This window comes from Neodiprion lecontei, chromosome 2 (assembly GCF_021901455.1).
Source record: "Neodiprion lecontei isolate iyNeoLeco1 chromosome 2, iyNeoLeco1.1, whole genome shotgun sequence".
NCBI classification, from domain to species: domain Eukaryota; kingdom Metazoa; phylum Arthropoda; class Insecta; order Hymenoptera; family Diprionidae; genus Neodiprion; species Neodiprion lecontei.
The window spans coordinates 10,374,424-10,398,631 of NC_060261.1; the positions used below are offsets into that span (position 1 = coordinate 10,374,424).

Sequence of the window (24,208 nt, forward strand, 5' to 3'; positions counted from 1 at the left end):
TAAATTCGAATAATCGTGTGATTAAATTAACGTAGTCCGTAGCCGTTGCAGATAACTGTTTTGCTAATAGTGAGAATTAGTGACATTTCCCTCGGTCGATAAGAACCAACTATAGAATATTCATTCCTGTTTTCTCCGATGCACGCATCCTCTCGTCAGAATGCCTTGCAGTTGATAATGGCAACGCTGTTCTTTAAGAAATGCATGGCAACAAGTCTTTCCCCATTCTGACGATCCTACTGACCGTGGGATTCCCAGATGATTGTCGCCAGAGAATTTGTAAGTTGAGGTTACAAGTGTGTCGTTTCTAAATTTCTCGATTCTCTCCATCAATACGCTTGTAATCAGTGATAAAATCCTTGCCAGTAGTTTTGCACAAAAACAGTAAGTAAATTTACTTCATACAGTATAAAATTTACTGATGAATTTCAATTGAAATCAGAATTCAACTCACCGATCGGAATCAACCCAAATACGATCTTTGAGAATGACAAATGTCACGTCTGCGAATATCATGATGGAAAAAGAGCTCACTTCACATTTTCCCACGTTTAAGTTGCATACACGAACCGAATATCGGTGTCAGCATAACCTACTCATTTTTAGGTTAGGAAAGCAGTGTGCAGCTGCATACCTGGCACAGTTGTTCGTATTTCCTTCATTTCGCTCCAGTTTCGGTACCGAGTTTCGACGGAACAACATTTCAACCTTACATGGAGACTCAAATTTTCTAGGGCATAGTAAAACATGCTCGCGGCTCATTACGAATACGTCCGTTATCATATTCTTCGAACTTGAATTGTTTTCAGTCTCCTTTGTCGGTTCAGTGTAAGCGCATGACACTTGTTACATTGAAGCCTGTCAAGAGTATCAACGCGCCAACAGATACTGATGTAAACAATTAACATTGATACATCGATGCTGATTATCGCTCTGCTTCAAACCAGCCTGCTGGGCTTATGACTGCCTATCGTTAGGTTCAATATTTTTACAGGAGTAGAATATTAAGATATAGTCACCGAGACTCTGGTCTAGTTGTGTAACAAGCATGCACTGACACTTGTTTGCTATGCAACGTATAATTTTTTAATAAATGCAACGACAGTAGTTTTTACTATTCATCTTTTACTACTAAAATCCTGGATTTCTGCACTAGCCTCTTTTTCCAGACTCATGTAATCTAATATAAATAAATTGTACAGAAATATAGAAGTACTGAAACGTAAAAATTCCAAGTAAGGAACGATTGAACATGTTTGTCAGCACAGTGATACTTGAATAGCCATTTGAAGAAGATATCAAGCTAGTTTGTATCCTCACAATATTGTCTTAATAACTTGAAACTGATATCCTGTTACAAAATTATCAATTTCTCTGAAATTACAGGTTACAAAATGAGCAAAACTCCGGTGTCCATTCTTCAAGAGATGATGGTGAAAAAATGTACAATACCCAACTATGAGCTTATCCACAACGGAGGCGGGTCACATGAGAATACTTTCACCTATCAAGTTACGTGTGACGGTCTGTCTGCAACTGGAATGGGACGTTGTAAAAAAGATGCCAAACACGAAGCTGCCAAAGCAATGCTAGAAACTATTGCTAAAGTAAATGGTTATCCCCAACTACCGGCATCCCCGGCTCAGTCACCGAAACATAATTCTTCAACAGCGGAGGCTCCCACTGCAGCACAAACATCGTCGAATACGGCATTTATCAACGCAATAGGAACATTGCAGGTATACTTGTGATTGCGAACGCATCAAATAGAAGAACTGAATTCACGATCCCTTCCAAGTTTTTTATACTTCGATACAATTCAAGTACACTCTGAAAGGATCAACCATAAATGTTTACGGATTTTTTAAATCTAGGGTCTTCTCATGACACCCATGCAAAAAATCAGATTTTTGAAATTCGAGTTCATAGAGCAACGTATTGCTCGAAATTTGACTGACCTATGAAAAATGTTATCGTAAAACAATTTCACTCTTTTGTACGAAAGTTTCGAGTTTTTAAAAACTTTCTTTATGAGTCATTCTTTAAAAATTTATGACTGACACTTTGTAACGCTGAATTGTATAAAAAGGCAAAAAAATCAACAGGGACCAGGATGAAAATTCGCATTCTTGTTGAATTCAATAAGAACTGCTCCTTATGGATATTTTGGACAATAGATAAAAAATTACGAGTGTTCAATTTTCAGGAACTATGTGCAGATAACAATTTGCAAGAACCACGCTACGAGAATGTTAGCGACGTTGGGCCACCTCATGCAAGAGTTTTTACAATTCATTGCATAGTTTCAACTTTTGTAGAACGAGGTATTGCGACTACTAAGCGACAGGCAAAACATGAGGCCGCTAAGAAGATGATGGATCGCATCACGGATGTAGTCGCTGGGAAAATCCGAGATATTAGCATCTATATGAAAAACGAGAAAACTGCGTATGATGATGAATTAGACAATGTAGCAATATCCCAGTATCCCGAATTAACTAAATTGCCGGCTATAAAAAAGCCTAATTTGGGAGTAAAAATATCTGAGTACCATATAAAAGTGAAGAATACCTTAGAAAATAATGTTAGGTACGAGGCAATCGGAAAGCTTGTCAATTTGATTAATGATGCCAAGTTGAAGTCTGATAGCGAATCGTCGTATGAAACAATACGTTCAAAGTTTAGAGAAATATTAATACCTCTAAATATTGAGATGAACGAAATTCGCCTGAACACTACTAATAACGCTGGTTACGTTGCGGCCTTAAGCTTGGACACGAGTCCAGCATTAATCGAAATGAACTATGGAGATGAAGAAGAAAAAGCAAAAATCGGAGCCATTATTAAAGTAGCCACTACTCTGCATATGCTGCTAGTATGATTTCAAATTACTGGCAGCAAAAGCTCGAACGTCGGTTATCGCACTATGCAAGATTATTCGTTGAATGAAATAAATGTACAGTTACAAGCTGCAAAATGGAAGCCGCCTTGCTGCAATCGAATATATACATATACATACATATATATATATATATATACATTAATGATGATTTTTAATTGCAGTGACTAGACGACTTATTTCTTGGTGCAGCTATATAAAAATGCGTTGACATTTCGATTTATAGCCATTGTTTTGAATAAAATGACGAGAGAGATTATACAGTGACTATAATGTAGAATTTTTTAAGTGCTCCTCAAAGCTTATGATATAATACTTCTATAAACAGAGAAATAAATTTGCATTACAATTTTTTGTGTGCAAGAATTCTCGGTTGCTTGGTAAATCTTTTTTACAGCGGTATTTATCCAATTAAATGTTTTCTATAAAAAATTTACAATTGTTATAATATTCTTGAGATTTACTATATAAAAAGTTACTAACAGTGAATTACATTTTTATTTACGATTTGCTTGTATTATTATGGTCCTTATTTGGCACATTTTTTAATAGTCATAGTGTCCACCTAATCGGGTCAAAATTTATTTTAAAATATCTGTTTTTTTAACAAAATAACCCAAATAAGGACCGCTCTAATGTGCGTATTGTATTTCATGTGTATGAAATATTTTATCTTAGCTTAGCGCTGATGTACAGTAAATCGATAGCTTTTTATCAAGTGGCACGGTTTGATAGTAAAACAGGTACCAAATTGAATGATTGATGAGATATTACATGAAATGAATATTTAATCACCTGGTTAATATTACGTGTCCAATATTTACATGAATATTTATTCCACGGATTTCTTTATTCAAGTAGTTTAAGATATATGCCGTGTATATCTGGTCGTATACACCGCAAGTACGTTTACAATTAAGTAATAGTATAATATTTGCACAGACGTTGAATTTGTACATCGAATTATTTTATTAATTTAATATAGTGTTTTAGTCGCGTTTTTCAAATTTGAACGCAGATAATTTTAAATATGAATTTTGTAAAAAAAAAAAAAAATATGTATGTGTGAATGAATTTTGATGTTATTTCGTATCAGGATGTAACATTATGTGTGTGTACGTTATAATTGTAACCGCAAAAAATTAATTTACTTTACTTGAGATAACTCAGTCCGAAATTGAAATTTACCTGCGACATGTACGTACGCATGATTTGTTCCTTCCAGTAGTTATTATAAAAATTAAATACTATCCATGTATCAATTATGCAGTCCACGTAAATAACTTTGCTAATTACATGAAATTATTCCAACTTTGCACGTAATGTATACATGTATGTAAGTTTTTATTACCCCATGGTCCTTTATTTTATGTCGCACAATAACGCGACTCCTCTCAGAGTCCAATGCCGAGGATTATGATCAGTTTCAAAGTCGATTGATCCGACGTATTTCTGATCAGTTCTCTGAGGTTTTCTGTAAATCGGACACTCGTAGAGAGTTGGATCTTTTCCAGCCGTTGTATTTATTGCGTATATGTATATAACTGGCATCTGTTCGTAAAGCACCTTTGGTTTGCTCTCTACCAACTTTCCTGATTTCCTATCCAACGATGCACCCTCCAGAAATAAACCATGGACGTAAACTCCCTCCTGTGGGGGTTCTTTCACGTCCTCTTTATTGTGCCGGGTTAACAAATTTTGAAGAACCACCGAATCCAATGCCCACCCCTTATGCGCTCTGGTCACTTCCTGTTGTAATGGATTTAGCCGATTATGATATCCTTTCAGTCTCGCAAATAGTATACGCGAATCAACTCACTTGTCTCATTGCGGTTAGAAATCCCTGAGGGTTGAAGAATCCCGTCATCCAGAAAGCGTTCGGACGACCGTTGGCGCACCAGTGCCTAAACTGTCCATCCCTTTCCAACAGCTCCGTGTACCAAAATCCCAGAGTTGCAGACTCCCACGATATCTTTTGCCACTTTTCGGGTATGCGAGCATCATACATCGCGTCTAGCGATGTCCGAAGGCCTTGGCTCATTACTATAGTGCCATCGATGGCTAATTTGAGATCGCTTAGAGTCGATTGGACTTCCTTTATCACACGCGAAATCCTGGAATGAAATCCATTGGCTACTACTTTGTTATCTTCTTTGTAAACATGGTCTGCAAGAACGTAGAAATGAACTTCGAAGCACAAGCACTGACCTGTCGATCTCTTGACGCAGGAAAATATTCATCGGAAGTAGAGCTCCCATTCTTTGCAGGGCTTCCTTAACTTCGAATGCGTTATACTGGGGTGGTAATTTCGATAGCATGTCATCAGCCAGCCTGTAAACGATGCTTTCTCTCGTCTCGCCACCTTGGGCGCCTCCTTCTTTCGGCTGTACGTTCAAAATTGTATCTAGTATTCCTTTTGCGGTGTTTATCTGGTAAGTTATGTCCGCATTCGAATGCAGTCCAAATACTTCTGGCGTATCGGAAACTGGTAGACTGTTTATGTAATCAATGTACCCCTGCAGGTTTCGAGTCTGAGGTACGCGATAACCGTGATAGAATTCAAACCCTGGTCGTAATAAAACGTCACAGAACCATACGTGCGTAAATGTTGTCAATAAACGTTTATCGAAATCATCTGTTACTCTGCCTCCATATTGAACCTGTCGTCAAACAATTATGCATGAAAATTCGTGTTCAACTCCGCTGTGGAAAATTTATTTGTATCATAATCAACGAAAATCAGTAACGATTTCCTACTTCTCCAAGCATGTAGCATACTGTCGGCCAAGAGACTCCCTTCTTAGGATCCATATCGTCCAAATGATTTTGAATGAACTGCACCGACGCAGCGAAGTCCGCCTGGTTAAATTCGTACGGCACATTCCAACCTAGTGGTCCGAATTTTCTTCGCTCCTGTACAACGGTATGCAAAAATGCAACAGCGTATAAAAGCGGTGGCCATTGAGCCTGCGTGCTGTAATCTAGAGCATCTTGTGTCACCCCCTGGTACGTCCTCTTCAAACTTGCTCTTATGCCTTGCGGTGGTTCGTTTGTAAACTTGATGGCCATCTGCATTTGAGTAGAGAGATGTGAGAATGGTTACTCACGGTAGCGATTTTTTCTATTGTCGACGAAAGAAAATATGTACCTACTCCGACCTACCTGTAACAAACCAATTGGAAACTGCGCGTGAACTTCCGTCGTCATCCACAGTCTGAATGACTCATGAATGTTCTCGGTTTCGACCAGAGCGTCCATAGCTTCAGTGCAGAAAGGAAGAGACAGATGAATGTTCTGCAGGAGGACCCATCCTCCGGTGGCCATAGCATCACTGATCATTTTGCGAGAATGAAATTCCTGCCCTTGCCCCATCGAAACGGATCTGAGTTCTGTAGCACGAGTAAATTGTTAAACACGTTCCACATATTTCATTGTATCAACTTTCACCGTTCATTAATGTGTCATGTTACTTACGAACATCCTTTTGTTTCGCTAACGCAGTTATCTGCGGGCTTGGATCTGACCCGATGGATAAAATGCAAATGAGAGGACTTCTTGGTTCTGACTCCGACCACGTAGTTTCTAGATCCAAAATTCTCGCCTCGCCATACTCTTTGCCCAGGGATTCTATTATATACTTTCTCGCCTGAGAAAGAGTTCGGTCAGGACTCCACGATCTGACTAACAGTAACTTCCGGAAGACGTCGAGATTCTTTTGATAACCACAAGGTAGTTCCTCCTCTTCGGGTTTCTCCTTTTCATACCATTGCCGCCACTCTTTCTCGTTGAATTCGATCTTCGTCAGCACTTCAGAGAATACTTCGAGCTTGCTGATTTCCACCAGATTTAACCAAGTTATGTCCAGTATCCACTTGAACGGTTTTGGCGCTACTGCGTTGAGATCCAGAGACGCTCCTCCTTTTATAAATGCCATAAATTCTGCGTGGGAGATCGCCTCGCGCTGGCAGTCTATTTTCATTGCCAGCATGAGCGTGAAAAGTGCCTTGTGCCTTTCGTACAAACTCCGCAATGTGAATCCCCATACTTCAAGGGTCAGATGTCTGAGAATAATGTCTATCCGTTCATTAGTGATTGCACTCTTAGTCGATTTCGTTATCGAGTTATCGAATATAGTCAAGAATTGCTTCAAAGAGTTTTGGTACATCACATTCACGTTACTCATTTCAACTATGAGAAAGTATAAGATGGACCCTCTAGCAGCTACTGCACGGAATTCTTCTCTTGCTATCGTGATTTTCCTTTCCGTTAATGCAGCAACTTGCAGTTTTTCACTAACCGATTCTGCGGTCGATTTTGTTTCCTGCAAAACACGAATCAGAGCTTCGTCATCTACCAGCGAACCTTCAGAGGAGGTCAATCTGTGCAGCAAAGTGCTCTCAAGCTCTTTCATTGATCTTTGATTCGTCATCACTGACTCGAATAGAGCAACACGTTCAGCCTCCAAGTCAGCCTTTTCCATCAGAATCACCCTACCGAGTAGCTGGTCTTCTAACCCTTGCATAGTTACCGTGAAATCGATGATTGACGTCTTTGCTGATATTTCTGGACTATACGCTGGGTTCGGCAATTTAGTTGTGATGTAGAGCATGAAACCAGGCATAACATCACACTCCTTGTCCCCAACTATTACTTTCTCGATAGAACCTGACTTGATGAAATTTTTCTCCAATACGTTGTCAATAACGGGATCGAGTTCCTCCGCGACATCTTCAATAAGTAACGGTCTTCCTAGTGACAAACTGTCTTCTAAGTGAGTTCTGAAGTATTTGTGATTGAGAGATGTTATCTGTAGCTCATTCGACGTTTCTTTATTTTTTATCCACATTTTACCCTGGTTCTGTGGGTCAACCAGAAGGGGATATGACGATGACTTTGTCACAATCAAAGCGTTTTGCACGGACAACTCGTCGTTCGGAAGACCTTGCAGGGTCCATTCCGATATCGTGGCAGAGTCCACGAGCATGTTAGTTATATTCAAGTCTTTAGTAAACGGAATAGTTCGAGTGGTTAAAATATCCATCCAAGAGTTGACGAGCCCACCTCTGTATTGCTGATTATAGGGTCCACAGTAGGACAAAAACCCGGTTGCTAGTAGAACGTCTCCAACCAATCGTCCGAGTTGGTCTTTGAATTCTCGACTTTGGTGTGTCCACCGAATTTTTTCACCTCCCAAACCATTTATCAAAGCGGTAGCAGCAGTCATTTTTCTAAGACACACGTTGGCTGCATCCGTTAAACGTTGTTTTTCTGACACAGCTGCGTCATACTGTTCCTTAACGGCCTGCAAGGCCATTTCTCGTTCGGACAACTCTCTTTCCGCATTGGCAAGATCTTCCATAGCTACTTTGAGTCTAGCCTCTTGTAAAGTCAAGTTTGCCTTTAGTGGAAGAACCTCTTTGTTCACGGAATGAAAGAAGGCCATGGCTTTGGTCCATGAGAGAAGACCGGCCACGTCTCCACACACTCTTCTTGCTGTTTCCATATTATAGTCTTCCATCTTAAAGTACGGCTGCAACAACTCGACCATTTCGTTATTGATTATATCTTTAGGGTAGTTTTGTAATTGTAGCAGAAACGTTGTACTGGCCATCATTTTGAGCGACTCTGCCCAAGAAGGCTTTGGACATAAGGCCGTAGAATCGGGAACGACTGATCCAATTTTTCGTTGAAACAGAATCAGTACGCAGTCCATAATTCTCATGATTAGGTGCGGGGGTCGGCCCAACTTTCTGACAGTAGCTATATGCGCCGGCTTGATAGTATTCAAGGCAGCTTCAGCTTCTTCGAGGGCTGGTTTCGCAGCCTCCAGCTTTTGCTCAGCTACCGCTTTCTCCTCGGCAATGCAGGCAACCAATACCTCTGCCTTTTCTTTCACTTTTTGCACTTGATTTTTAAAAGTTTCCGCCTGCATTGCTCGCTCAGTCACCTCCAAAAGCACGGTCTCTGCCTTCTGTGACGCGTGTGCTAATTCCTGTTCCATAACAGCCAGTTCTTGTTTCAACAGCTCTACAGACACTGATGCTTCTTCTAATTTAGCAAGTCCAGTGTCCATTCTCCTCGCACCTTCTCCAAGTTCATGCTGTTTCAATTGGTATATATTTTTGTATCCTCCAATAAAGTTTAAGTAAGATTTTGGGGTAACGTGGGTGGCTCGTCTGAACCGCTGGAAATACTCGGTTGAAGTTTCTGCCACTACATCTTGTATAGAGCCTAATGCGTTGACTAACTGCATTTTGACGTGATCTGTACAGGCGATTTCAAAATCGTGCAAGAAATGCTCGGCCACTAGGACCAATGCATCTCTTGGCCAGGGCTGGAACCAGTCAATCGTGCATCCGGATATGAGAGCTGGGAATCGGAGGGCTCTATTTCGGAATTTCTCACCAACTGGAGAGAAACAGAACACCACGTGTAAGTTTTGACAAGTTCGTTGGAGAAAGTATTCCATGACAAGTTCGTTGTTCAACGTTCTCTTAGGATTTTCTCTTTTCAGGGCCGGTGTAAGTTCGGAAATTATTTCTGCCTGTTCGTCTCTTGTGAACAGATTGCTTATGACTCCAGAGCTCAAAACGTTATTCAAGTATTCGAGGAACCCTTCCTCTTTGATGTCAAGGTCGGTAAATATGAAGGTCGTACCTTTGCCTTGAGCGCCACACGAGCGGTAAAGAAATTTCAAATCTTCAAGGAAGTTTGTCACGTTGTAGGATCTAGTCAATGTAATTTGGAAGGTCTTATATCCAGCAATGAAAGACGATAGCTTCGTTAAGCTCTGTTTACCAGAGCCACCGACACCAACAAGCATTACGTTCCCTCTTGGATGCCTGATGACTCTCGAAATTTTAACCAGATGTAACATGGCGTCAGGGAAGAAAACTAAATCCATACCAGCCCCTCTCTGCATTTCGTTAAACTGGGATAAAAACATTTCTAATCGATCCCTCAAGATTTGGTGCTCTTCAACAGGTTCGTAAACCTTTGGTAGTTCCATGTCAGCGTCTTCTCCCTCTTCTCCAGTCGGCTCGGGAGCGTCTCTGAAAAACAGAATTGAATAAACGCGCGATGAAATCTCGTATTAACGCAAGCATGTACACATTGGTGAGCTGCATTGAGTATTTACCTCATGAAGTCAACGAAGACTGGATTCTTATCAATCATAGGTACGTAATTGGTCCCCAGTACTTCTTCTACGGTGTTGACTAACTCTTCATCAAACCATTGCTTGTCCGTTAGCAAGGTAAATCTGTCACTAAATACCCTTGTACATTCGTGTTTCCAAAGAAGCATGAGAACGCTTTCACTCTCTATGACCGTTGATAGTGTGCCAACCATTCCTTGCCAGATGCGTGATAAATCCCGAAGGCTGAAAACGTAATGGAACTTGGCTGGCGTTGGTAATAACTTGGCTCTGGTTCTTTGCCAGAGAACTCTGGTCAGCGGTACCATTTTTTTCACGAGACTCCTGACCTCCGTTGAAAACCCCCTTTTTGTATTATAGTGACCTTCGCCCAAAACGCTGAAGATCCTGTCGATCGAAGCGTCATTCGGAATTGTACAGTTGAAGATGCAAAATTGTCTCTTCAGACGCGAAGGGATGTCGTTTCGTCCACCCCCCGGCTGTCCCATCGCAGCCAAAAACGTAACGTCAACAACAGTTGTGAATTCACCAGGCTTTTCGAGGGAATAGAATCCCTTCATATCCATTGTTTGTCGGACAATTTCGTTTGTAATTTGGTCACCCCATTCGTTGATTTGGGGCAAATTAACATCGTCGACGAATACAAGCATCTTCTTTCCACCCGGTGGCCCAAAGGTATTACCAAGTCGTTTTTCAACATAACTTTCAATCGTCTTTTGAAATTGATACGGAGTTGTAGCAGAACTGAAGTTGAACGAACGTCCCAAAGTTGTTTCTGGATTTGCTCTTTTCATGTACGATTTCATCATGACTGTTTTAGCAGATCCTTGCTCTCCAATCAACAGAACCGCTCTGTCCTGACGTCCGATCAGGTCGACCAGATATTGAATCCTCACGTTATCTTGAATCGGTACTAAGATATTGCTATAATCTGGAGTAGCGTAATCAGGGTACGAGTAATTCATAACTAAAGTCGCCCAAGGATCCCATTTCCCCTTGTCATTGACAACGAAATCGAAGACCGTAGCCTTCGGGTATTTTTCCGATGTAGGTAGGTCGAACGCCGTCAAATTCGTTCTCACGTAGTCATCGTACTTGAGTCGATCTGCAGTTTCCAAAAAGGCTCCAAGACCCCAAATCATTGCGAAAACGTAAAACCGTCTCAGATGCTCCGCCGACATGGGCTGTGGCTTATCTCTCTCGATGTCTTCGTCATCCTCGTCTTCTTCAACGGGAACTTCCGGGGGTACCAAACCTTCCAACAGGCAAAGCATTTGACGAACCACGTTGCACTGAAGTATCCTCATCGAAAATACCAAGTTTTGCGTACTCCAAGCGTACAGCTGAGAAAATGATTGGTCGAACATTTCGCTGAAGACCTCCTCTTCCAGAGTCGCCCGACTTTTCAACCACGCAGTAACAACCGGCTTCCAATCCAAGCCCGATGAACTCATGTAAACCATTCCGTTCCGTGATACCGTAGCTGGACTTGCATTGTCTATGTTGTGGGGTTCGAAAATTATCTTACATGTAGGAGCCATCGCTAGTCTGTCTCCATTGGCCAGGGTCAAGGTTTTATTATCGTCCAACACGGAATTCAAATTTTCTATCCAAATACTGTCCACTGGCCCGTCCAGGACCAACCACACGTGTTCCCCTTTTTTGAGCTTCAAAGTCTTCCGCCATAGTGCAGAGAAAATTCCGTCAGTCCAGTCATTAGTGGCCACGTCAAGCCGGCCAAACATTTGTGCAGCAGTTATACTCTTCGGATTCATTCTCATCTCCCTATAGATCGATGGAAATAGTTATGGTGCCATATCACTAGATAATAAACACCGAAAAATCATACTTACCTGTGGGCATCCCCACATTGCGTCAAAGCTTTCATCAAAGTGTGAATGCACGTAGTTTTTCCTGCACCAGTAGGACCCAGAGTCATTATTCCGTGCCTCACTCTTTGCGTTTCATACAGTTGAATCAATTTCAAGACCCATGGAGGGTGGTAAACCAATCCAGCTTCTTGCACCTGCTGATCAATGGCTGTCTCCAGGTGCGGGTAAGCTGTTTTTTCAAGCGCTTGGTTTGGGAACAAATCAGCCACCAGCGATATGAACAGCGGTTCGTCTTCATCTGTGAGAACAAAGTACATTGTTTACTTTTTTTCTGTGTGCATAAATGTAAAAAGAAGTATAAGTATGAATATATCTATAAGCATATAGAAATATTATGCGTATATTAAGCGTATTCAAGAATCTCGTCCATATTATGTATTGATTTATTTCGCAAAGGAATAGTTTAAAATAACATACATTTTCTGTGAATCTATGCAACTTTTCTACTCTACAGTGCTTGAGTGATCGCTTAACGTCTTTTCACAGTTAACTTAGCTACCGATTAATTTCGAAAGATTCATGTCTCTGAGTACTCGCATGACTATAGTACTTTCCGAATCTTTCGAGTTAACTCTTTTTGATGCTCCAAGTGTTCGCAAAACTGACAGAATATTTCTCAGTCCGAAATCGTAATGAACCTACAACATGTTAAAGAAAAGTATGTGGATTTTTTTGTCATTTTCTACTCAACGACGTGTAAAAGGAAAGATGTACCTGTTTTGTGAGTTGTTCTTCGCACAATTTGTACAAAGTGTAAAATTTTCGAGCCAGTGTGATGTTTTCGAGGAAACCACAGCTGGCTAACTTTACTCTAATAATAATTTGTCTGTCGGGTACCATCATGGCTACGGTACGAAATTGAATCTTCAAGTTCTCTGGCAATTCTTTGCGTCCCGCGTATCCTGGATTCTGTAAAAAAAATTACAACCAATTGTCAATTAATTTTGAAGCACGAGTATCGCAATTATTGAATTGTCGTTACTGCAATGTCAAGTATGAGAAAATTCTACCATTGTGATGAATATTCCGAGTTCGGGACACATGTCGATCTGATCACCGTCGGTGAATACAAATTGTTTCTTTTTTTCTTTTTTCGCGGCCAAGACAACAGCAACTTGCTGTGCAGCGACAGACAAGACGGGCAGTTCGATCCTGTTGAATTCATCGAAACAACCCCAAGAACCACTTTGTGATAAACCTTTATAGATACGGCCGAGGCCTCGGTAGTCCATCTGATCGGAACAGTTGAATACGACGACATACTTTGCTAATGTTTTTCCCATATCCTTGACAGTCTCAGTCTTTCCAGTACCTGCCGGCCCACAAGGCGAGCCCCCCATGGACATCGACAAGGCCTGGGCCAAAGTTATATAGCATCTGAAATCGGCCAAAGGCGGTGAAAAATAAAATTAATCATAATTTTGGACTGTGCGAGCTTCTTCAGGATTGCTCGTCGGTTTCATTTTAAGTAGAATTGTATACCTGTCAGTCAGTGGAGTGATGACCAATCGTTCCGTGCAGCCAAGGTATTCATTTTGGTAAGTGAATTGAACGTCCGTAATGAATATTGCAGTTTTGTCCAAGTCTTCCTTGAAGTAGAACCTGCATTGCTTCAACCATTCAAAGTCATTGACTGATCTCACGTTCATTCGGCACTGAGAGCAAGAAGTTGAATGACTGCGTTACCGAGAATTCATTGAATGTTTGGACGATGTAGCTGTTGTTTAATCAATTCGTCTTACCAGAATATCAAAAATGTCTCTTTGATGAACGTGTATCGTAATCAAAGTTTCAAATTTAATCCTATCAATTTTTGTCAGGTCTCTTGTCGTCTGGTCGATCAAAGTGTTGAGTAGCTCTAAAAATCTGTTGTTTGTTTCACCCATGATTTTTTTATCCGCCCTAGCCTGCATGAGCGCCAGCTCAGCATCTCTGGTCCATATCATTTGAATACCAAGGATCCCTACTTGAGCGGGCATTTTGTCAAGAAAACTTAGCAGATTGAAATTTTGGTCGTTTATCATAGCGTGAGATTGGCGGATAATAGAGTGTAGAGACTGCTGGGAAGTTTGGAGAAGTTGCATCAGCCAAGTTTCGACGGAGCCTTCCGCTCGAACAGCTCTTTCAAGCTGTAAAACGCCTCGTCATCGGTAGATGCAGAATTTGTTTGTCGTGCCTTCAACTGAACAGATTACCGGATAAAACTACAGCCGGTCTTACTCACCACAATTGATTCACCCTCCGAAGAAATAATCGCCGTCATCTTGTTGTACTCGATGTCGTGAAACCTCACATACCTGGTGTTATCAAATATTGACAAAAGATGATTCTGAATTGTATGGGAGTCTGACGCCTGGCCCAAAATCTCCAACAATGCCGGATCGGATACGAAAAAGAATCTCGGAAACATCATTCGTTTCTTCTCCAAGTATCTGTAATAAGTCGATGTTTATTTGTTCATACGTGCATCAATCAAGGTACGTCATTTATTTCTGTACCATTTTATACAAGTTTTGTTGTTTATACTTTTCATGCTCACCCACTAAGTGATTTCTGGCACAATTCTAATTGTTCCTGCAAGTGCGGCAGGAGCTGTTTGAGCAAATCGTCACCCACGCAACATGGAACGACGCCAGGTGTTTCGTGAGCTCTCTGCATTATTTTCTGCCAGCTCTTGTCAATTTTGCTAAATCGTTTAGCCTCCTTTGGTAATTGTTTGGCAATGTCACCGCCGACGAACACTGCTTCCAGATATACCCACATGTTTTGGACGAGTAACCACCGCTCCAATATTTCGTTAGTATTCGATAAATCTGAAACCCATTGCTGTATCTGTTTACGAAACGGAGCGTTATAACGATTCGACATAAGAGATCCAAGAACCATGAGACTGTCTTCTAACTGGCCGATAGTTTCTGCAGTGGTGTCTCCTCGCAGTAATAATTCGCCTCTGTTGTTGAAGGTCATGAAGGTCAACTCGTGAGCCGACCATTCATTCACTACTTGCCGTAATTTCGCTTCGATATCCTTCTCTTTCATTGCCGATATACAAATATCTTCGATGTCCTCTTTGTACTTGAGAAGCGGAGCTTCCAAAATGTTTTTTAAGCAAAACCCTTCACTGTCTAAGTCGAAAGTATGGCCAGTGACCTCGACGATTCTTTGCCAATGACGTGGTTTCATTGCTCTGTTCGCCATGAGTTCTAGAAGAGGACACATGTCGTTGAAGTCGTCTATCGTTTTTTTCAATGCAAAAAAGGCTGGCCACTCTTTCAGGCCTTTCGGTAATTTCCGGCAACGATTTTGGAATTCCATCAGTTCGTTATTAATCTCTTCAATGTTGACCTGACAAAAAAACATTTCTGTACCATGATTATGTAATATAGCAACCACCGTTCCATTGCACCAAGGTAACTTCAACCGTTTCAACTTACTTCTCCCCAAGGTATGTCATAGTAGCTGCTGACTCTGTCAATAACATCGTTGTACAACTTATAAAGCTTCTGAAGTAGATTCAACTCCTTTCTTATCTGCGACAACTCCGGATAATCTGTCGTCGGCAAGCCAAACAGTTCCTCGCCGTTCTGATAAGTCTGTAGCTTGCGCCACATCCCATCGAATCGATTCTGGAATAATATTTGCCTGTCGGAGGCTTCTCTAGGCGTCAGGCCAGGCTGCATTGGTCCCGAGTGCCTGTATTCTTCACAATAGGATTCGTTATCACTTCGGAATTTCTCCAAGTTGTTCCGTAATTCTTCTTCGAATTGTGGCTGTAACGTCAGCAATAGAACGTGGCTCTCCAAAGCTCGTCCTTGAAGCTGTTGCCACGTGTAGCGCAAATTATCGACCTGCTCCAAGCACTCCCTGTCAACTGGAACTTCGTACCGCGTAACGATATTGAAAGCTTCTTCAATAGGATCAATCTTTAGCTCCATGTCAACTTCTTGCTCGCGAATCTTTTTCAACGTGTCCATGATCAAACGAACGTCATCCAAATCGCGGATCTGCCTATCAAGCTTTCGTTCCATCTCATTCATCACGGCATAGACGTATTCCATCTCTCGCCTGTACTTCTTCTTCATTGCTTGACCAATTTTGTGCGTTGATCCTGAAATATAGAAATGTATTGTCAAGTGCCGCTGCGTACTTGATTCAGTTTTACAGTTTATTGACATGCAAACTAACGTACCAAATTTTTTTATTATTTGAACAGCAATTTTTACAACAATGAAATTAACTCGCAGGAATTTTGTGACAATTCTAACATTATTGTAATGCCAAGGTGTCACGAGCCTCAATCTGTGAAACTTACCTTTGATCTCCGTATACAATCCGTACTTTAACTTTTCCGTCGAAACGGCAATCGACGTGCCAAAAATAACCATGTCTGGTTCAGTGGCCAGTCTATCTTCCAGTTCGCCGTGTCTCCTCAGGGTTGACTCAAACTCAGGTAGCGCGATTTGCAATAACTCTCGTACCGTTCGTTCATTCTTCCACAGAAATTTGTAAGGTTTCCAGCGCTCAAGAAAGCTAGTCAGATCCTGTAAAAGAAAAAGCCTTTTGAGAAAAGAACTTTATCAGCAAATTATTTATGCGATTTTCACGTGCCTGTCTTAACTCCTGGGTACATGAGCTCAGCAGGGAAAGCATCTTAACAACTTCTTTGTTCTCCATGACCATAGCATGAAAGTTCCTTTGCTGTACGGGAAAAGCAGGCTTCTCTTCGGACTCGATTTTGTAAAGGCGCCTTCGCCTGGCACGTGGATCCTCCGCTTCTCGAGCTTGATGTTCAGCGGCTACCTGTTCAGCCAGCGTGACGACGTGAAATAAATTTCGTTTAGGCACTCCAGGAAGGCCTCGCCATGAGGGCTACGATGAGCATCGATTGTGGAGAAATAGGTGCAGTACACAGAAGTAGTGTGGTATTTACAGCGAGAGTCAGTGAAAGCGTAGAGACCATGCCATTTGTTGATGGTGAGTTATGCCACAGGTGAGACAGAAAGAGAAAATAGTAGATTACAGGTGAGATAGAAAGAGAAAATAGAGAACAGTAGACACAGTACTCGGTGATGCAAATAATGAATCTCAGTTACAACATGTAATACCTTACAACAATCCACAGAATTTCAAAGCCATTTATATGTTCATCTCCTACCGATTACCATTATTGGAGACAGGCGTTGATTTCACCTAATGTTTATCTGCGAAGACTGTCTTGTTAACAATGCTTTGCTATTGAATAGAAAAGGTGAAAAATTTCTTCATATTTAAATTTTTCTTGATCTAGGGTTATCAGTAACACTTTTCACAATGCCACGTGAAACAACGACTAATAAATACAGACTATCATTCCACAAGGTTAACTACAGGGGGTCATATACCCAGTTATGGTGTCGTCACTAAATAACGTGTCACATCTGAAATTGCCATTTGGGCTGGTCATCCAACCGCATAAGTACAGAATAGAATCAAGACTACAGAAGAGTTAAAGATCTGCAGACTTCATTCCGAAGCATCATCTTAAGTAAATAAGCTGTAAAGTCCAGAGTGTAGTAAGAAAAGGTGATTCAGAGAAGCACATTTAGAAGTACGTACATACATAGATCAGAAATTGCTTGAGTTACAATGAAAGGTCGAAGAGATCGATGGGATTATTGGCATATGCCTATAATGCGCATACCTTTTCTGTCGCCTTGCTTTTTCCAGCATTCCACTGCGCTACACCCCTAGCAACTCCTGCGATACATTTACCCGCTGAACTCAATGAATCTTGAACTTGTTCAAGGTTCGGTCGTACGGTAACAGCTGGTATCACTAGAGTAGCGTGAAGTAAAAATACCGGGTGGGGTACATTCTCTGTAAAAACGAGCATCGAGTAGCTTCAAGCTTTTCTTTAATGACGCTCTTCTTGTCATCCGTACCACTGTCAGTTTCTTGCATAAATCTTTTTCTCAGTGCGTCCAGAGAGCTCCGAGTGACTTTGATGAGAACGTCGACGACCTTCCTTGAATAGTATCTTCTCATTTCGGAGACGGCGTTGCGCACCATCTCCTGCATGCCTTTTGAAAGGCCGCCACCGGGGGTTGCCAAGAGTTGATGCGGGTTGTCGAAACACGCCCAAACCACAGACCAATCTTGTTGCTGTTGTTGCCCGCCCTCATCGGAACCGTTCTGCCCCTCCTGGTCTGAGTTGTTGAATCGTTAGAGAATGTAACGACTCTCAGAGTGCCTTTGAAGTCTTGCTTCATGTAGAGTTCTGTGCGAGTTTGAATATTACCTTCGCGATTCAGGAAATCAAATTGATCGGTCTCTGCAGTACTCTTAAAACTGGTCGCGGCATTTCTGACCAACTCTAACACTTCCTCAACTGCTTCTTCTACCATTAGACTCTTTCGATGCAAGTCAACTGCCGCAGCTCTGCAGGCCTCTTCTGTTCTCTCAACAAAATCATCCACACCCCATGGCTCGTCGTCTGGCAAGGCATGGAGGCTGATCTTCTGCATGCTCGCCAAGACTTGCAGAATTCTTTTGGATTGAAAGAACCACGTTGAAAAGTCGTTTATCATTTATCTGAATACGTTTCAAAGTAAACGGTTTCCTACCTGTTCGTATAGACATCGTGAACCCTTGTTATCAATATGTCGAAAGTTTTAATCTCCTCTTTAGTATTATCACAAAAGTCTTTCCACGCTGGATTTGTCCAAGTCAGGGAAATTAGCCCTGGCCCTAGCAGAGAGGCGACTCTTACCAAGTGAGGCAACAGCAAAGGTCTCACTTCGAGTTTAACGCGGCGTGCAGTGCTGACAAAATTCTCGATGATGGATTGCAGGGAATCTGTGACCAAGGTAAAGTGCTCCCGTTTCGAGAGAATCGCTAGAGCAACTATCGGTATTTCCAATTTAAGTTTCGCTAGACAGTCAGCTTCTCTAATCAACAGAGTGATGCGATTCTCAAGGTTTACTCGCACCTTGCTTGACTCCTGATCTATCGTCAGCAAAGGCCTAACCGAAATTGAGTCACAGTCGATTATAAATTCAAGTCCAAAACTGAACACCACGTTACCTACTCACCTTTTCAAGCAGTCTTCCACAATCCAGGAATTCTGGTGCGTCCAAACCTCAGCGATGTCTACCTGATACTGAAGCAACGCTGCAACGGCATGATTGTATCTACGCACCAGATCGACCGTCAGTGGCAAAGCCTTCAACACCGGGTGACTTGATACAGATGTCGCTAAATCGTCTAAATGTACTCTAAAAGTAGTAACGTTCATCATTGACCAAACGGAACATTTGTTTTTACTCTATTCACTTACTTCAAGGACTTGGCCCAAGTTAAACGGCCAGCGATTGGTGGCATGTGTCTGGGAAGCGGTGGATCGTCCCTTTGTCGCTTAAAGAGTTTTAGGGTTCGTTCTATTTCTTTGTCACAGTAGCGAACAGCCAGAATATATTTTTCGTCCAGCTTTGTCAGAGGGATCTTTTCGCTAACCTGTATTGGAATAAACGAATCTAGATGAGTTGGAAGTAAGCGGTAAATTCCGATTTGTTTTTTTTTTTAGTATTGCACGCTTACCTTCTCGAATCTCGTCAGAAACCTGATACCCTGAGGTGTTTCCCACACGTCGGCATAATTCTTCTCGATTATATCGCCGATGCTTTCCTTCAGTACGTCAGTTTTGGCCATGAAAGCATCGTAATCCACGTCGAAGTCCGCGTTTCTTGGGTCGAGATAGTCGTACGATTTACTAGTGGCCAACTTTTTGGCTTCCTCGAATATTTTCATGGCTTCGTCCAGCGCTGAAAGATATCCGGCGATTAATCAACCTTGAAAATACCTTGGAACGGAACCAAAACTTCTTACATTCGCCGAGAAGTAATCCCTCCATTCGGCGCTCGAACAGTCTCTGGTAGTCCTCGATCAGGTCAAACATTTTCAAAATTTTACCTATCCGAGCACAGAATGAATCGAATCTACCAAACACATGGGTTTCAGAAAAGCGGAACTCTTCTTCCGTGACTGCAGGCGAGCATCGAACTAGTCGGTAAGTTTCTCTGTAGGCTCTGTTCAGATTACAAATTCATCCATTAACACAATTTTATCGCAGTACATTTAAACCCTCGATTTCCATTGTGAGTACTCACTTATTCAAACGCAGACAGTGTTTCAATTTTGATCTGGCAGCCGCCCTGTCTTGTCCCCATACAGTTTCCCGGCCTCTTTTCGTCACATACTCTCGGCAAGCCGCGATCATCTGATTCGTAATCTTCACCATCAAAGAACTAGTTCTCTCTGAAGTATTGTAATATCGAGACACACTGTATATCAGGCGAACGGTTTGGAGCAAGGATACCAGAGAGTCCCTCATTTTTACCTGAAATATATAATTTTTACTTCCAGCATTATACGTTCAAAACATAAATGGTTCACACGTTTGACTAGGTATAAGTGTCATTTGAACATTGATGACTGTGAAGAAATAGCATCGAAGCAATCTTCTGCATCAATTCTATTTTACTTATAAAACCATGACTCGTTTTTATATACTCAACACCTTCCGGTGTAATGGTACTTTGAGTGGAGGAAGAACCTAAATAATTAAATCATCTATCGCAGACATAACACAATATTAAATCTGAAGAGTTAGTAATACCAAACACTACTACAATTGGTCATTACGAAACGTGAATAGCTTACCGGATCGTCAAGATACAAACAATGACAACACTTCTCCATCGCTTGAATATACTTTGCGTTGTCTTTAGACTCATTGTAACAATATGTGACCTCGTCTTCAGCTTCTACCCAATCTTTAATCGTCTTTGATCGAGCCACTTGCAGGCACAGTAAAGACATCCGCACTTCGTGCTCCTGAAATGAGTACAGAGATAAATGACTTTCGTGGTAGAAATACTGTGGAACTGTATTTAATCTGATTTAATCATAGTTTTCGATAAGATCTAGAGATTTTCAGGAATGCATGGCCTAGGAACTTGGTCTGGCGTTTCGGTGTTTCAGAGACGAATATTGCATTGAAGCAGATTGGAAAAAACCTCGTGATCGGAGAGAAAATTACATTGGAAACAAGTTCGATACATGTGTAACAGTTTGCTGAAAGAAGAAAACTTTGTATCCTCAATAGCCAGCCTTCCAACCATCCGAACTTGTTGCGTCAGATAAAAGTTTGTCTAATGCAAGTATACTGTACCTGCAATCGTCTAGTCAATTGACTAAACTGCGCACCCCTTCTTTTCCAGTACTCCAACTCTTGTTGGGGTCCAGAGTTATCATTTTCTCTTCTGACTTGTTTACTTTCCAACATGAAATCTCTCAACTTCTTGATCCATGACTTCACTCTATGCTCGACTTGGCCGGCGGCGCCTTCCTTCGCTAAAAAAGCTTTGGCCTCCTCGAAATTGTGCACATCTGCCATCAAGGTCGTTCCATCGTCGAATATACTTCCCTCTATCGCCACTTCTTCACACACTGCATAAAACCACAAGTTCTGAGTGAATAACAAAATTCCTATAAGATTATATTTCTCATAAACTCCTAACCTTTCAAAGCACTGCAGAATGACCTCAGCCCAGGCAGCAATAAACTTTTGATCATTGGACAGTCATCCTCGTCCTCCATGCCGGGATGAGCCAAGGCATCCATGAAGACATGTTCCACGATTCTCTGTATAGAGGGGACCATTCCAACCGCGATGGCATCGATTATCCCTGTGTAAAGATCTCGGTGAAAACCTTCTTCTGGTAGTTGCTTCGTAGTGTTGATGCTACCCGATAAATTTACAAATTATTTTCAACAGAATATAGATAATAGATGATCAAGAAAATATGAAAAACCTCACCGAAACATGTATATACAAATCCCAGAGCAAGGCACTTGCCATCCGTCTGTTAGAAACAACTTTTTTTTCGGTGGATCTTTGGGTTCTTTAGGTTTGGGTACCGAGGCCGCTGGTGCTGTTCTTGAGCCGCCAGTCTTCGTTGGACCCTGATGCCAACACGTGTAGAGAATGATCGATATTCTTACAATTGGTTGGTTGGACACAAAAATATTGCAAGGCAGTGAAGATCGTAACATACCGTGTCCACCGGAAGTTGAGGCTCTGGTTCTTCTACTTCTTGGTAAAACCAAACAAGGGTGCATCTCATGTGCGGCATGAACAGGTGGTTGATTTCATCGAGCATATCCCCCTCGAATACGTGGTCCATGACCTCGTTACGTGGGAGTCCCGTCGCATCCATGAGAAGCTGAAACGCGAACTCCAGACGAGGATCCATCTCGCCACGTCGCGCCTTTCGCTCGCATTCTTCCCTGCGTTTCTGTAAGACGACAAATCAGACGATTGAAAAGTTTAACACGTCCCAATGAAAATCAGAAACAATTGGTTTCAATTTTTTCTCCGTTCTGTTATCACGAAAAAAATGACCTGAAGAACATCTCCAGGACCTCCTTCTTCGCCACTTCCTTCTTCCGACTCGTCGGAAGATTCAGCGGAATAAACTCGACGTGGACCATGAACAAACATCCCTCAAAACTTTGTCATGCAGGGTTCCTCGGGCACACGACTACGCCACATAACTGAGGAGAAATTGTTAGGTGTTCCCGAGGTCTCACTCTCGACCATAGGCAAGGGCCGTGAGGGGCGAAGGGGGTAACACCCTACTCTGAACTAACATGAGAGGGTTCGGGACTGACGCGGTGTCTGGCACCACCCCCGACACATCACCCACGCGCCATTTGGCGTTTCCATTCTCTTTATACAGTGTGTTCGAAAAGTCGTTCATTAACACCTCCTACAAAAAGCAGATGTTACGAAACGTCGTAATGTCATCAGCGTTCAAAGATTGGTATGGCTAGTTAGGGTATAATGATCATTAGCCCTTCGTGTGAATACTTGTTCTTCACATCTTTCGTCTGTACACTTTTTCGATGTGTTCCAGACTTTCAAGAAATCAGAATAAATTCAGGGCTTCTTCTCAAAGTGTTGACTGCATTATCCAAAATTCGGTAGATTCAGAAGTTTGGAAGTCTTGTTCATAAAAATTAATATTTAGAAGATTACCGTTCCTGTAAGACCCAGTGTTCACACGGAGGATTAATGCTCAGTTCTCTTTTCTGTGATGTTAGCAATCTACTTTATTGATAACGCAGCCGATAGAAAATCTGCTAATTAAACGCTTTTTTGTGTAGCTCTTGTAAAGGAGCTTTTGTTTGGGTACAACTTAAGGTAACCCAAAATACTTTTGTGTACCAAACCACGGTTAGTTTGAGTCGAGTCATACGGTACGTAGAGTTGGTAAGTTAATATCTGATTGCGCCGATTCCATTTAGGATTTAGACTGTGGTTAAAGCTCTGATTTATTGTCTGCCATTGTTTGATAATGGGCCATGAGTTGGATTTGGTTTGTGTACGATTGCAGTGTAACTGACTTGGCGGATAACCGCATCAGTCATTATAACAGTGATGTCGCAGAGAAGTGACTGATTGATAAACAATGAAAATCTACAAACAGAAACTTCGCGAAAACGTGACGCAAGTCTAATTATTATACTTGTGGTCAATGCCCGATAGCTCACACAATGCGCACGATAAATCTGCTACGCAAAAAGAGGACGGCAGGGTATAACGCGAAGTAAGATAAATGCATGAACTAGAAAATATAAATGGAGAAAAGAGAACGGTATGTCAGATAATCACGAGAGGTTTGCCTCGTGCTCTGCGTTGACATACGGAGACAGTATATTCGTTCGATCTCACTGAAAGCCACGCGTGTGTCATGCGGGGGTATTTACGATGCTTTCATGTCTGCACGATATACGGCGGAGCTAAGACGAACTTGAAACTATTCCTAATGGGTCTCGATATCTCATGGCGGAAGGCGGTATACGGTCTCTAATTTTCTCGTGAATTACGACGATCACGTATCGGTTAAATCGAAGCCTGCCAACGGCGGACAAGATCACGTACACGAAGTTCGATAATTAATTAGGTGACTTACCCGCGCCTCCTCGTCGGCTTCAGTCATCTTCACAGCCTCCTTCGCACTTTCTTGATTGATGTGAGAGGCACTCAAAGGTTTTTTCGCTCTTCTAGGGTCACAAACGACCTACGTGCTATTGCGGTTGGCAAGGTAATGCGACATTAGCTATTCCATGTCCTTCTCTAACTATACCTCTCCTCTTCTCTCACGCCTACCACTCTTTCTCCCTCTATCTGTCCCGCCTTTTATAGTTTTACCTTATTCT

General features: G+C 41.8%; 2 protein-coding genes across 4 annotated transcripts; one reads left to right on the plus strand and one right to left on the minus strand.

Annotated features, from left to right (window-relative positions):
- Positions 1-135: 135 nt before the first annotated feature.
- On the plus strand, positions 136-4,210 carry LOC107227175 (RISC-loading complex subunit tarbp2). Of its 3 annotated transcripts, none has more exons than XM_015668229.2 (3): positions 136-279; positions 1,387-1,739; positions 2,207-4,210. In XM_015668229.2, the coding sequence occupies exons 1-3, from the start codon at positions 201-203 to the stop codon at positions 2,879-2,881; spliced, it is 1,107 nt and encodes a 368-aa protein (XP_015523715.1). In that variant the 5' UTR covers positions 136-200; the 3' UTR covers positions 2,882-4,210. The 3 variants fall into 3 exon arrangements, with proteins under 3 accessions (XP_015523715.1, XP_015523716.1, XP_046586118.1); XM_015668230.2 differs by having other exon boundaries at positions 211-384; XM_046730162.1 differs by lacking the exon at positions 136-279 and adding an exon at positions 1,285-1,306.
- On the minus strand, positions 3,195-22,518 carry LOC107227173 (dynein axonemal heavy chain 5). Its single transcript, XM_046730151.1, has 33 exons — positions 22,389-22,518; positions 22,042-22,281; positions 21,804-21,949; positions 21,505-21,728; positions 21,156-21,433; positions 20,645-20,818; positions 20,092-20,321; positions 19,811-20,010; positions 19,523-19,746; positions 19,263-19,438; positions 19,018-19,200; positions 18,550-18,948; positions 18,225-18,472; positions 17,869-18,132; positions 17,624-17,803; positions 16,556-16,791; positions 16,260-16,488; positions 15,382-16,055; positions 14,487-15,292; positions 14,172-14,379; positions 13,690-14,076; positions 13,430-13,602; positions 12,958-13,324; positions 12,662-12,856; positions 12,447-12,585; positions 11,909-12,185; positions 10,038-11,840; positions 6,374-9,951; positions 6,062-6,288; positions 5,657-5,968; positions 5,108-5,559; positions 4,719-5,013; positions 3,195-4,648 (listed from the first exon to the last, which is right to left on the minus strand). The coding sequence occupies exons 1-33, from the start codon at positions 22,485-22,487 to the stop codon at positions 4,262-4,264; spliced, it is 14,010 nt and encodes a 4,669-aa protein (XP_046586107.1). The 5' UTR covers positions 22,488-22,518; the 3' UTR covers positions 3,195-4,261.
- Positions 22,519-24,208: the final 1,690 nt, after the last annotated feature.